This window comes from Thamnophis sirtalis, unplaced genomic scaffold (genome assembly GCF_051295495.1).
Source record: "Thamnophis sirtalis isolate CommonGarterSnake01/CBP01778 unplaced genomic scaffold, rThaSir2_p1.2 scaffold_3, whole genome shotgun sequence".
In the NCBI taxonomy this organism is placed as follows: Eukaryota; Metazoa; Chordata; class Lepidosauria; order Squamata; family Natricidae; genus Thamnophis; species Thamnophis sirtalis.
This window is the reverse complement of record NW_028261383.1, coordinates 33,913,359-33,924,656: the sequence shown is the minus strand read 5'-3', so window position 1 is coordinate 33,924,656 and position 11,298 is coordinate 33,913,359. Positions and strand designations below refer to the sequence as shown.

Here is an 11,298-nt window from a genome sequence, read left to right as displayed (position 1 = left end):
GCTGTTGTGGCTTATTTGAACATTGAAAATGAGAAGATTCTTTGAAATTATTTAATAAAGCAGTTCAGGGTTGTTGCTTTTTAATGATATGAAGAATTCTTAGAACATTCTTCTGGAAGGACTACACAATCCAATAGTTTCAGTTAAAACCAAGCCTGAAGTCTAGAGTAGAATACTGTAAATCTTGTTAGCAATTCTGCTGTTAGGGCTGAGTCTCTGCAGCATGTTTGATTGTTCACCTGCCGGGCAGATCCCAGACAAGGGCAAATATTTTTTCAAATGCAATGAGCAAAACATCTTTTAAGAATTATAGGTCTAGAATGGACCTTGGAGGCCTTCTAGTCCAATCTCCTGCCCAAGTCCTTACTCCATCCTGGACAAATGATTGTCCAATCTTTTCTTGAAAATTTCTCTGGGAGGCAAGCTGCTCCATTAATTGATTGTCCTGTTCAGGAAATTCCTCCTTATTCGTAGTCTACATGTAAATCCGATCCACTCATTGAATGTATGAATCTCAAAATACACACAATTGTTTATGGTGTTAAATATAATCAGTGTTAGGTTGCCTCGCAGTAAATCTGTATCTTTTTAATGAAGCCATCAAATGTTTTGATATGTTGGACTGTGTTAAGTTCAAAACTCATATCCTAAAGCTAGTCAGAAATTATATCACCATTATATGCTTTATAAAAAAGGATTGGGACATACATTTACTATGAAGGTTTTCTATAATGGAAAAGCCTCCCATTTCCCCTATGTGGAAAGAGGACTCACTTCCAGTGTTATGTAAGTGCAGAGAACTCCATAGGTGAAAAGAAAAAAAAGAACAAAGCCAAACCGATATGTCCTTTGTCACTGCATTGTAGTTAATGTCAGCGTTCCAAATATCATGCAGAATTAAATCAGAGTCCAAGGCAAAGCTATCCTTAAAGTTCCAATTTAATAAGACAGACATGTTGGCAAATCTGTGGGAATCCCGAATCTGAAAGCTTCCAGGGATTCCCACCCAGTTGAAAGTTCATGATCTTGTCCCCACGACCATAAATCCATCACATGGTCCAATGTTCTTCTGCCACACTGGCATTTCCACCCATCTGGTTCCAGTCAGATGCAGAGGTGCAGAGACAAAAGATGACCTTGGGCTTCTTTTTTCAGCAGTTGCTCCAAAGGCTTTCTGCATTTTTTGCTCACTTCTAATTTCAGTGCAAGTGTTCTCTTCCCGTGTATTCATGACAACTCCAGGGAGCCCCTTTAAGTAGTCTTTTGGGAAGATGCGCTATCTTAGCAAACTTGAGAGGGAATGTTTTGTTCAAGTTTACAGAACACCCCTTGGAATTCCTTAATTTCATGCCAGTATGTGTCCTCTTGAAGAATCAGGACCTGGCTCTCATAATGGAAGTGAGCTACTAGTTTCATTACTCTTGCCCATACTTTCTAGGATTGGTAGATTTGCACACACAAGTGCACTCATTGGGGTGGGCATCATACGGCACCAGAGCAAACAGCCAATGTTCTGGTTCTGGCCTTTTCCTTGGAGAAACCCCCTGCATGGGAGGAACTGGAGGTGTTCTTGGGCATTTGAAGGGACTCTACAAGCCTGATTCCAGGCCAGTGAGGGTTGCTTGGTTCAATTAGGTTCCATCCCATGATTGTAGCCAGGATCGGATTGCAGCTATAGAAAATGATGGGAAAAGGAAATCCCATACCAAATTATCTATGAATCCCCTCCAGCCACCAGTAGACTCCTTCAAGTTACGCCCGATTCCTTTACAGTCAGTCACAATTTTCTTGTTTAATAGACAAAATTTGCTACTGCTGCCTTCTGCATTTTTTTCAACTTCATTATTCCAGCTCACATTGTATCATCCTGGTAGCCAGTACCAACCCCCTTCCCATTAATTGTAAGGCGCCCTGAGTCCCCTCAGGGAAAAGGGCGGCCTATAAATTTAAATAAAATGAAAAAAAAATGAAAAAATGAAACCCTAATTTTATGATTACCCAAGGTTAACTAGATTTTATCTACCCAGCAGGGCTGCCAGCAGTCGGACAGTGAGGAGGTTGGGGAGGAACATGGGCCAATCCTGGAGGCTGGGGAAGGCTCTGATGAGGGCTCTGTGTCACAGGCAGAAATGGGGCCAAGGCTGTCTGGTAGTTCTCAGCTGCCTTTGGAGTTAGACAGCAGTGAGGCAGAGGAACAGCTAGAGCCTGTTCCCAGTGTGCACATGTGCAGAGTTGCCAGAAGAAAAGAACAACTAAGAAATCAGGGTCGACTTGGGAATAAAGCCACGGGTGGACAGTGAATGGCCCCTCCCGTAGGAAGTAAAAAAGGAGCAAAAGGGGAGTGGCCTTTTGCAGAAAACAATTCATTTTTTCACTCATTTCAGGAGTGTAAAGATCTGTGCGTGAATCTCAGAGACTCTGTGCCAAGTCTTTCCTTGCACAGCACTGTTTGGAAAATATTTACACAGCAGCTTTCCAAGCTAGATAAGATCGGTGGTTATAAATTCACCTTTGAAAGACTGTTTACCAGGCTTTTGCTGAATGTGAATGAGAGGAATTCACATTTGTTTAATAAAAAAAGGGATATTGTGAGGACCAACTGAAGGGATAACAGTGGTGAATAAAGGTGTGTATAGAATCTCAACACTTTCATAAAATGGCCAAATGATTATCTTGAAATAAGAGTCACTTTTTTGTATGCGTGTGAGAAACCAAACACACATAAAAAGTGGGCAGATCTTTGTGTTGCAGATCTAGTGTTACCATTCACGCCTTTCAGGACAACTGCAATAGTAAATACAAAGCCTTATTCAAGCAGACGTTAATACAGTGATTATGTGCCATCAAGTCAGTATTAACTTTTGGGGAAGACATAAATTTTCTCCTTGATGATCTGTCCCTACTGATCCTTCAGATCTTCCAAAATACAGTAAGGATTAGCCAAAAAACTACCTCTGCAGGGAAAAAGAAAATAAATGTTGGCTGTCAAGTTCCCTATTAAAAGCACGTCACTTCCAACACACAAATCCTTGTTTGTTTTTAATTGAATGATTTGTACATAGTTTATGCCTTGTGGGTCAACAACTGCATGCTCTCATCTGGTCCCAATAGTGACCTGCCAGACACGAACCAGGTTATCTGTGTAGCCAGCAAATAGAGTCTGAAAGGAGAGGGAAAGAGGGGAAAAAAATGTTAACACAGGATAAGGGAGAAGGCTAAAGGATGAAATGAAAGGCTGATTTAGCATTCCTGTGGTACACAGCAAAGTGAGAATAAAAACAAACACAACCTGTAATCTGCATCCTGTGTGCTAAACTCTCCTGTGGGGTTGGCAACCTACAATAAATATCCTGGCTGTTTCTTGAGATCTAGCTCCACCACTCAGCTCTTAAAACACATCCAAAACTAAGGGAAGAAACACTAAAACTGCCCATTGTCTACCTCAGGGGTGGGGACTAATGGCCCTTTTATAACTTGTGGACTTCAACTCTCAGAATTCCTGAGCCAGCAATGCTTGTGGACTTGCTGGCTCAGGAATTCTGGGAGTTGAAGTCCACAAATCATAAAGGAACCATCTATCCCCACCGTCTACATCAACATCTGCAAGCTGTTAGTGCTCCGAGTTACTCCCAACATTCGCAACTCCCCCAGTTAAGACAAGACATTCTAACTAAAGCACTTTGAATGGCTGCTAGCTCAAATGCTCTCTCATCTTCCTGGGTTTTGCATACAATGTAAGCATGCTCATGATTTCAATCCTTGCTTAATAACTTAGTGATTTTATTTACTTAATGTAGTATACAAAAACGAATCATAGAAAACATACCAATGATTTAGGAACGCAGAGACCAAGCATATGGGTTTTTTTACCCCCAACATACGTCCCTTAAATGATTCCCTTTCAAAAAGAACCCATGCTGCAAAATTCTTACAAGTTCCCAACTCAAAAGTCCAACTGTTGGTGAAGCCTCACCTAGTGGAGAAGGCAATTACATGATTCTCCCAGAGGCCGCTGGGAATCTTATCTCTTACCTGCCCATCAGCGGACCAGGCCAATGAGGTGCACTGAGGGGGTTCTGCCTTGCTGCTGGTGGTGATCACTTCCTGTTTGAGCTCATCCACAATGATTTTACCTTCCAGATCCTGTGAGAAAATAAGAATGGAGATAGAGATCAAAGAGCGGTAACCTTGGGTTTCCTCAATTCCCAACTCTACTGAGAGCAATGGGCTCAGAAACAGCCTCTGGTTTTCCACATGGGAAGTAATGTCAGATGGCATTAGGTGTTTCATCACAGCAAAAATTTAACTCCTTGCCCGTAAGCTACTGAACAGACAACATAGTTACAACAATAGCTCAAAAGCATACAATGATAACTCAAGAGATGGTTTTCCCTATCAGCAAAACAAAAATTAATATCTATTCTGATATGCCCATGTCCTCCGATGATCCTTCCCATTCTTCTCTCATTGTTTACACCAGGGGTCTCCAACCTTGGCAACTTTAAGTTGGGGACTTCAACTCCCAGAATTCAAAGCAAAGCTGGCTGAGGAATTCTGGGAGTTGGAAGTCTACAAGTCTTAAAAGTTGCCAAGATTGGGTTTACACTATGTGTCCAATCTCTATGCCCGGGACAAAATTTACACCACTCTTGGCACTGGTATAACAAACAAAAGTCTACAGACATCAGAGACAGACATAAATACCTCTCTGAATATGACACTAAGTGTTCCAGAAGGAAAAATCTTCTATTAATGTAGAATTAAAACTCCAAAGGGAGTGGATTTTTTTTTTGGCCTTCTGAGTCATATTTATTACTTGCACAGATTATTGGCTGTTTCAACATACCCATATCTTGATGCTGGGACCAGTGGCAGCACACAGCCAGTAGCGGTTTGGGCTGAAGCATAAGGCATTGATGATGTCCCCACCATCCAATGTGTAAAGGTGCTTGCCTTCATTCAAGTCCCACAGCATTGCCTGCCCATCCTAGAATGGAGAAAGAAGTCAATAGATAGAGCCCACTTCAACCAATCGTCGTTCTTCCTTCTTTATAAAGTTACAAACTTTCTCTAAAATTTAACAATCACATCATCCATTCAAAGATTCAAAACGCAACTTCAGAAATAAAGCTGTTCTCCATACATCATATAATCCCCCTTCATAATACAACACCCCTTGAGAAATTCCCTCTGACGCTAAGAGGGAATTTGGGCAGCTCAGAAACAGAGTGTGGGTTATCTGCATGGGAGTCAGATGGCGCTCGTGTGTTTCATCACAGCTGAGCCAGATTTCCTTTAACCCTCAGCCGCCAAGAAAACAGGATGAAAAATGTCACAGAGACTTTGCAAGCCACTAATGTCCAGCCTTCCCCCTTAAGGGAGCTTATATCCCAAATATCCTTTTCTAGGAAAATCATCAAGGAAGAACCTAAGACACTGGTTTTAATCCCTCCCTATTCTTAGCTAGGAGGTGGTTCTCACCTCCTCATTTAGTATGATCTAAAACATGATCATACTAAAAATTATTCACAAAAATTAAAATGTGGTGGCAGACTGAGCTACATGAGTGAGGATTCCTCTTTCTTTGTTTAGGGAAGGGAAACAAATTGGCCCAAGTGAAGACCTAAATCTCTCTCTTTAGGAATTCAGCTTCTGAGCCAATAACTGCAGACATCTATTCCAAGGATGCAATTAAAAATACTGGGAGTACTTTATCCTTACATTTCCTGAGTCAAACAGGGATAGGCTGTAAGTTTTAGCTAGATTCTTCATCTCTGTAGAAAGTTATCTGTCTAACCAATTTTCACTAGAATTCCCATTTTTAAAAATCGGAAGAAAAAGGAGAAAACAAGGTGGTCTTTTAAATCACCAGACTGACTTACCTTGCCACCGGAAGCACACAATGACCCATCAGGAGAGACAGTCACTGTGTTCAGGTAGCCAGTGTGCCCAATGTGGTTAGTCTTCAGCTTGCAATTGGCCAAGTTCCAGACCTACAAGTCGGAGGAAACATAAGGAAGGTTTATTCCTAATTTCAGGGCATGAAGAAAAGCAGACACGCAGTATATTTTTTAACTTTTATTAATTTTAATCATTCTGCATTGTCTTTTAATATTTTGTAAGCCACCCAGAGTTGCTGCAACAATGCAATGGGTAGCATATGCATTTTAGAAATTTATGCATTTAAGAAATAAAATAATATAAATGACTGTCAGTAGGCAAAGTATTTTGGAGATGCCTTAGTTTTGCCTTCATGCAAAAAAAAAAAAAAAAAAAAAAAAAAAAAAAATCCAGCACCTTCCAAGATAACTTTTCAAGTGAAGAAAATTGCACCCCAAAAAGAGTTTCAAATCTATTTAAGATTAACAAAAAAGGAATCTGTAAACATTTATTCCTGGAGGATAATGGAACATGCTATTATTTTTAAATTTTTACTTTTTTTCAACGGATCTGTTGTACCTCTTCAACAGATCTGATAGATTTAGAAGATCATTGTACTTCCCCACCTGTTTGTTTCCAGCCTCCCTCCTCTGATATATAACAGATGAATTCAAGAGATTCTACATTGTTTATAAATCTGCAAGGAGTCTCTCTTTCACAATTTCATGGATTGGGGGGGGGGGGGATGGCCAAATAAAAGGAGCACTGGCTGAAGATCCCCAAGCATAAATTCCCCTCACCTTAACCAACTTGTCCCAGCCACAGGAAACAATGATGGGGTTGCTGCTGTTGGGGGAGAAGCGTACACAAGACACCCACTCAGAGTGGCTTTCGTCCTATGGGAGAGAAAAAGAGCAGGATGGAAAAGCAATCCTTTGGGGCTAGTTCACTAGCAAATAAGAGCCAAGGTGGCGCAGTGGTTAAATGCAGCACTGCAGGCTACTGCTAGATCAGCAGTTCAGCGGTTCAAATCCCACCGGCTCAGGGTTGACTCAGCCTTCCATCCTTCCGAGGTGGGTAAAATGGGGACCCAGATTGTTGGGGGCAATATGCTGACTCTCTGTAAACCGCTTAGAGAGGGCTGAAAGCCCTATGAAGCGGTATATAAGTCTACTGCTATTGCTATAAATTAACAAAGCTATCATTTTTAACTCCACCTGTTTCATTATTTTAAACTGTATGTCTTATCAAGTAATTAATTGTATTTCAACATTCTCTTCCCATTACACTTGCTCCTGCAATTCCTGCCTTCTGTGTGGTAGAAATTTATAATGAATACATTCCTCAAGTGGTAGCACATCCTTACCTATGAAATTCTAGTAAACATAGCACTACACAAATATTAACTAAAAGATGACTGAAAATTAACTGAAAGCATCACACTTCCTTCTCAAAAAACACCCCACTTAAATGCCAACGAAATTTCTCCCCCCTAGGATATATCCCAGAGAAGCCTTTGAGGAAATGTTATATGACTTCACTTGGTTGATTCTGCATTGAATAGACCTGTTTCTATTAACAGCTATTTTTTTTTTGATGCTTTACAGGTCAGATGTGGTCGTGAACCAATAGTAAATGTATCTAGAGACCAACTTTAGTGTCACCTAATTTAAAGACTCACATTAATTGAACGTTAAGAGCATCCAATCCAAGAACTGGAAGAAGGGGCTTACTTGCACAGTGTACTTGCAGACACCTAAGGTGTTCCAGAGTTTGATGGTTTTGTCCCTGGAACCTGAGACGATCTGGCGGTTGTCGGAAGAGAAGGCCACACTCAGTACGTCCTTGGTATGGCCCACAAAACGACGAGTGGTCGTGCCTCTAAAAGGAAGTCAATTTGATACTTTTATTTTCCTGTACTGGAATGTGCTAGAGGAGGAGCCCTTGATAGACAAAACTTTGTTCTTCATCATTTCACTGTTAAAGAGCAAACCCTAGTACTGTGCTAAGTGAAGGCCAAACTCATCCCTAGGGGTTTTAATTTATTATCAATACATTGTCACAGTATTGCTTTTCAGGCTACTTAGAACTTGAATTATGCAACATATATAAAACAAATCAAAATTATTTCTCCTCTTGCTACAATGGCAACATATATCAGTGAAGCTGAGTGGAGTCTTTAGATATGTACTATCAGATTTAATCACTGGGAGTGCAGGAAGCAATCAGAAAATAGAAAACAAGAAGTTTATTTACAACTTGCACTCACGTAGTAAGATCCCAGAGGCGCAGGGTGCCATCCCAAGAGCCGGAGAGGGCAAACTGCCCATCTGAAGAGATGACCACATCACTCACAAAGTGAGAGTGGCCTCGTAGGGCTCGCTGGGGAATCCCATAGTTCGTTTCGTCTCTTGTTAACTTCCACATGATGATGGTCTTATCTGTAAGAGAACACAAAAGGTTACTTACATTAAATCTCGAACCAGGAAAATTACCCCCAAAAGCAAAACAATGGATTCTCTGCCCACAACCTTCTGCATCCTCAGTCCTGAATGCCAACCTGTTCCCAAGCTTCATTCTCAGGGTGGCAACAAAGCCCATGGGTACTCCACAGTCCATGCTTCAAGTACAGCAGTTTTAGTGGATTAAGATTTCCCCTTGATCAGGAAAGGACTTTTCCCATGCATTGCTGGTAGAAGGCTAGTTAAAGCAACTTCAACTAAAAATGGGTGACTTTAACCATTTAGGGATTTTCTAAATAGAAGCTATCTTGATCTCATTTTCAACATGAATTAATCAAGGACTTTCATATTCGAAAGTCTTTGTACATCCCTACTTATTCAATCAGCAAAACTTAACATCCAGGGCAGAAGAAACTCTCATTCCTTACATTGCAGTGAAAGTGTCCTCTTTTTCATCCTCCTCTTGTGCATTATAAAAACATAGAAAAACACCCTCAATAGCAGTTTTTTGGACTTCCATCTTTGCAGCTGTCTAAACTCTTGTTACTATATTTTTATTCAGCTCTTTGAAATATATAAGGTAAGGTGGCAACCTTGTACCTTATGATTTTTGATGTATTATTTTATTTTTCTTTATGTACATTGAGAGCATATGCACCAAAGACAAATTCCTTGTGTGTCCAATCACTCGGTCAATAAAGAATTCTATTCTATTCTAACTAATTCTCCAGCAACTTATTTTCTTTACAACAAACCTATGGGGTGTGTTTAGCTGGGAGAGTGACTGGCCCAAAGTCACTGAACAAAGCTTGATGCTTAAGGGAGTTATGAATAATTATTTTTCAACTATGTCAACTTCAAAAATGTATGGATCGGTCAATTCCCATCATTCCCCAGTCTGGAGAATTCTGGGAGTTGAACTCCACACATCTTCAAGCCATCAAGGCTGAGAAACACTGCTATAACCTAGTGTCAAAGAGGTTCCTTTGTTGGAGGAGAGGCATACTTATTGTAAATCCTCCAAGGATATAACTTCAGTTGCTCTCAAGCGAGAAATGAATTATCCTAAAATGGAGTTGCCTAATATGAAATACTCACTGGAGTTTTCCTGTAATCCAGGACAGGACAATAGACACAGTGATCTCAGTAAACACTTGTGATCTCAGTTGTTTGATAATTGCTGGAACTGGAAAATAAAGCTTTCTATAGCAAACCACTAAGAAAGTTGCTATATAATGGGGGGGGGAGGACACCTGGAACAGATTTGTCCATGAAAATCCTTGTCGATTCAATTCTGCACTTGATCACAAATTACTAGGGCTAAGCACATGCTCAGGAAGCTTACCATTTCACACCCGGATTTTGCCCATACCCCTTGGAATTCCAACTTTAAAAAAATGCCTTGTAAGCCCGAAAATCTTTCCTCCCTGCACTAATGCACAAGCCTTAGATTGCTAACAGCCACATCTTCTTGAATTGTGGGCCGCTGCCCATTTTCTTTCTTGATCCTCTCCTGTCCCATCATAATTGCAGGACGTGTCTTCAGATCTCATTGAAAAGATCAGCAGACAATGTCAGATGTAATCATTGGGACGGACGTCTCTTCCCTAAGATTTGCAACCATCCCGCATTCTGAACTCAACAATCGCTTATTGTTCGGGTTGTTGTAATCCTCTTCCTACCCCCCCCTTCTTAAGACACCATGGTTTCTCCTCTAAATTGCCTCTACCCAAACGCGAGCAGTTTCCTCCCCACCAAAATCCCGATTCAGCAGGTCGTGCAAGCCATGTTGCCCATGCAAAAAAAATCTATCTTTCACGGCTTCTTCCCCGTCATGGTTTCTCCCAGTCTATTTTTTGGGCCCTCTCTGCCCCCCTAGTGGACTGGCCCATCTTGCTCCACCTTACCGCGTGAGGCGGAGAGGATCATGTCTGGAAATTGTGGGGTGGTGGCGATCTGGGTCACCCAGCCGTTGTGGCCCTTTAGGGTACCACGCAGGGTCATCTGCTCCGTCATGGCGGCGGCTGAGAGACCTCGAGCTCCCGCGGCGGACGGAGGATGATGTCGGATTCAGCGGAGGCCCTTCGCCCGGACCTGCCAACTCGCCCAGGCCTACAGAGAGAAAGGAAGAAGCAACTTCTTCCGGAAACGGAAGTGGTTTCTTTTCACGCGTTCCGTTGCCGGGCCCGTACAATATGGCTGCCTCCAGAGATCGCCTGCATATTTAAGCTGGAAATTTTATAAAAACAGATACTTCGTTATTAGCAGAAAACTAGTACTTCACTATTAGTCAAAAATGTGTACGTCGGTATATTTGATTTATCAACCGGTAGCGGTTGACTTCCCATAAAGCCTGTAGAAGTTGTAGTCGGATAATTAGCGCGCTAGAATCTCACTTATCGCGATGTTTGCGGCAGAATTTCTCTGCCTGTGGCGAGATTTTGATCGCTTCTTAAGAACTGCAACGTATAAAATACAGTAATTGTTAACTGGCGGACAAAACTTCGGAGAAACTTCCTGCTGCAGAAAAAAGTTATTGTTTGATCCTTTCCAGGCCTCGTTTAGGGACAGAAATTTAGGAGGGCTAATTTTGAAGAGAGTTCATATCTTCAAATAGCATTATTGTATAGATTTAATCTATGTTGGTTCAGAAGTAATGCTTAAAGAGGATTTGCAATCTAGTCTCAGGTCATTAAACTCCCCGTGTACCTTCAAAAATAAAATAGCTTCCGGTGGTGGCACCCCACATTCTGGTATTTCTCCAGGAAAATGTGGAAGTGTTGCCATTTGACTGAACAATGGGTGTAACAACTTGCCTCCAGAAGTTATGAATGCTCCAATACTGGAAGTTTTTAAGAAGAGATTGGACAACCATTTTATTTTATATTTATTTCGTCAAACATGTATTACATAACAGATATAAGTATTAACATGATTTTGGATACATGAAATGGGT

At 41.2% G+C, this 11,298-nt stretch overlaps 1 protein-coding gene across 1 annotated transcript; it reads right to left on the bottom strand.

Annotated features, from left to right (window-relative positions):
• Window positions 1–3,026: 3,026 nt before the first annotated feature.
• RACK1 (receptor for activated C kinase 1) lies at window positions 3,027–10,480 on the bottom strand. The gene is made up of 8 exons (XM_014072864.2): window positions 10,250–10,480; window positions 8,150–8,321; window positions 7,614–7,761; window positions 6,681–6,776; window positions 5,883–5,993; window positions 4,847–4,987; window positions 4,033–4,143; window positions 3,027–3,160 (listed from the first exon to the last, which is right to left on the bottom strand). The coding sequence occupies exons 1-8, from the start codon at window positions 10,356–10,358 to the stop codon at window positions 3,095–3,097; spliced, it is 954 nt and encodes a 317-aa protein (XP_013928339.1). The 5' UTR covers window positions 10,359–10,480; the 3' UTR covers window positions 3,027–3,094.
• Between the last annotated feature and the right edge of the window lie 818 nt (window positions 10,481–11,298).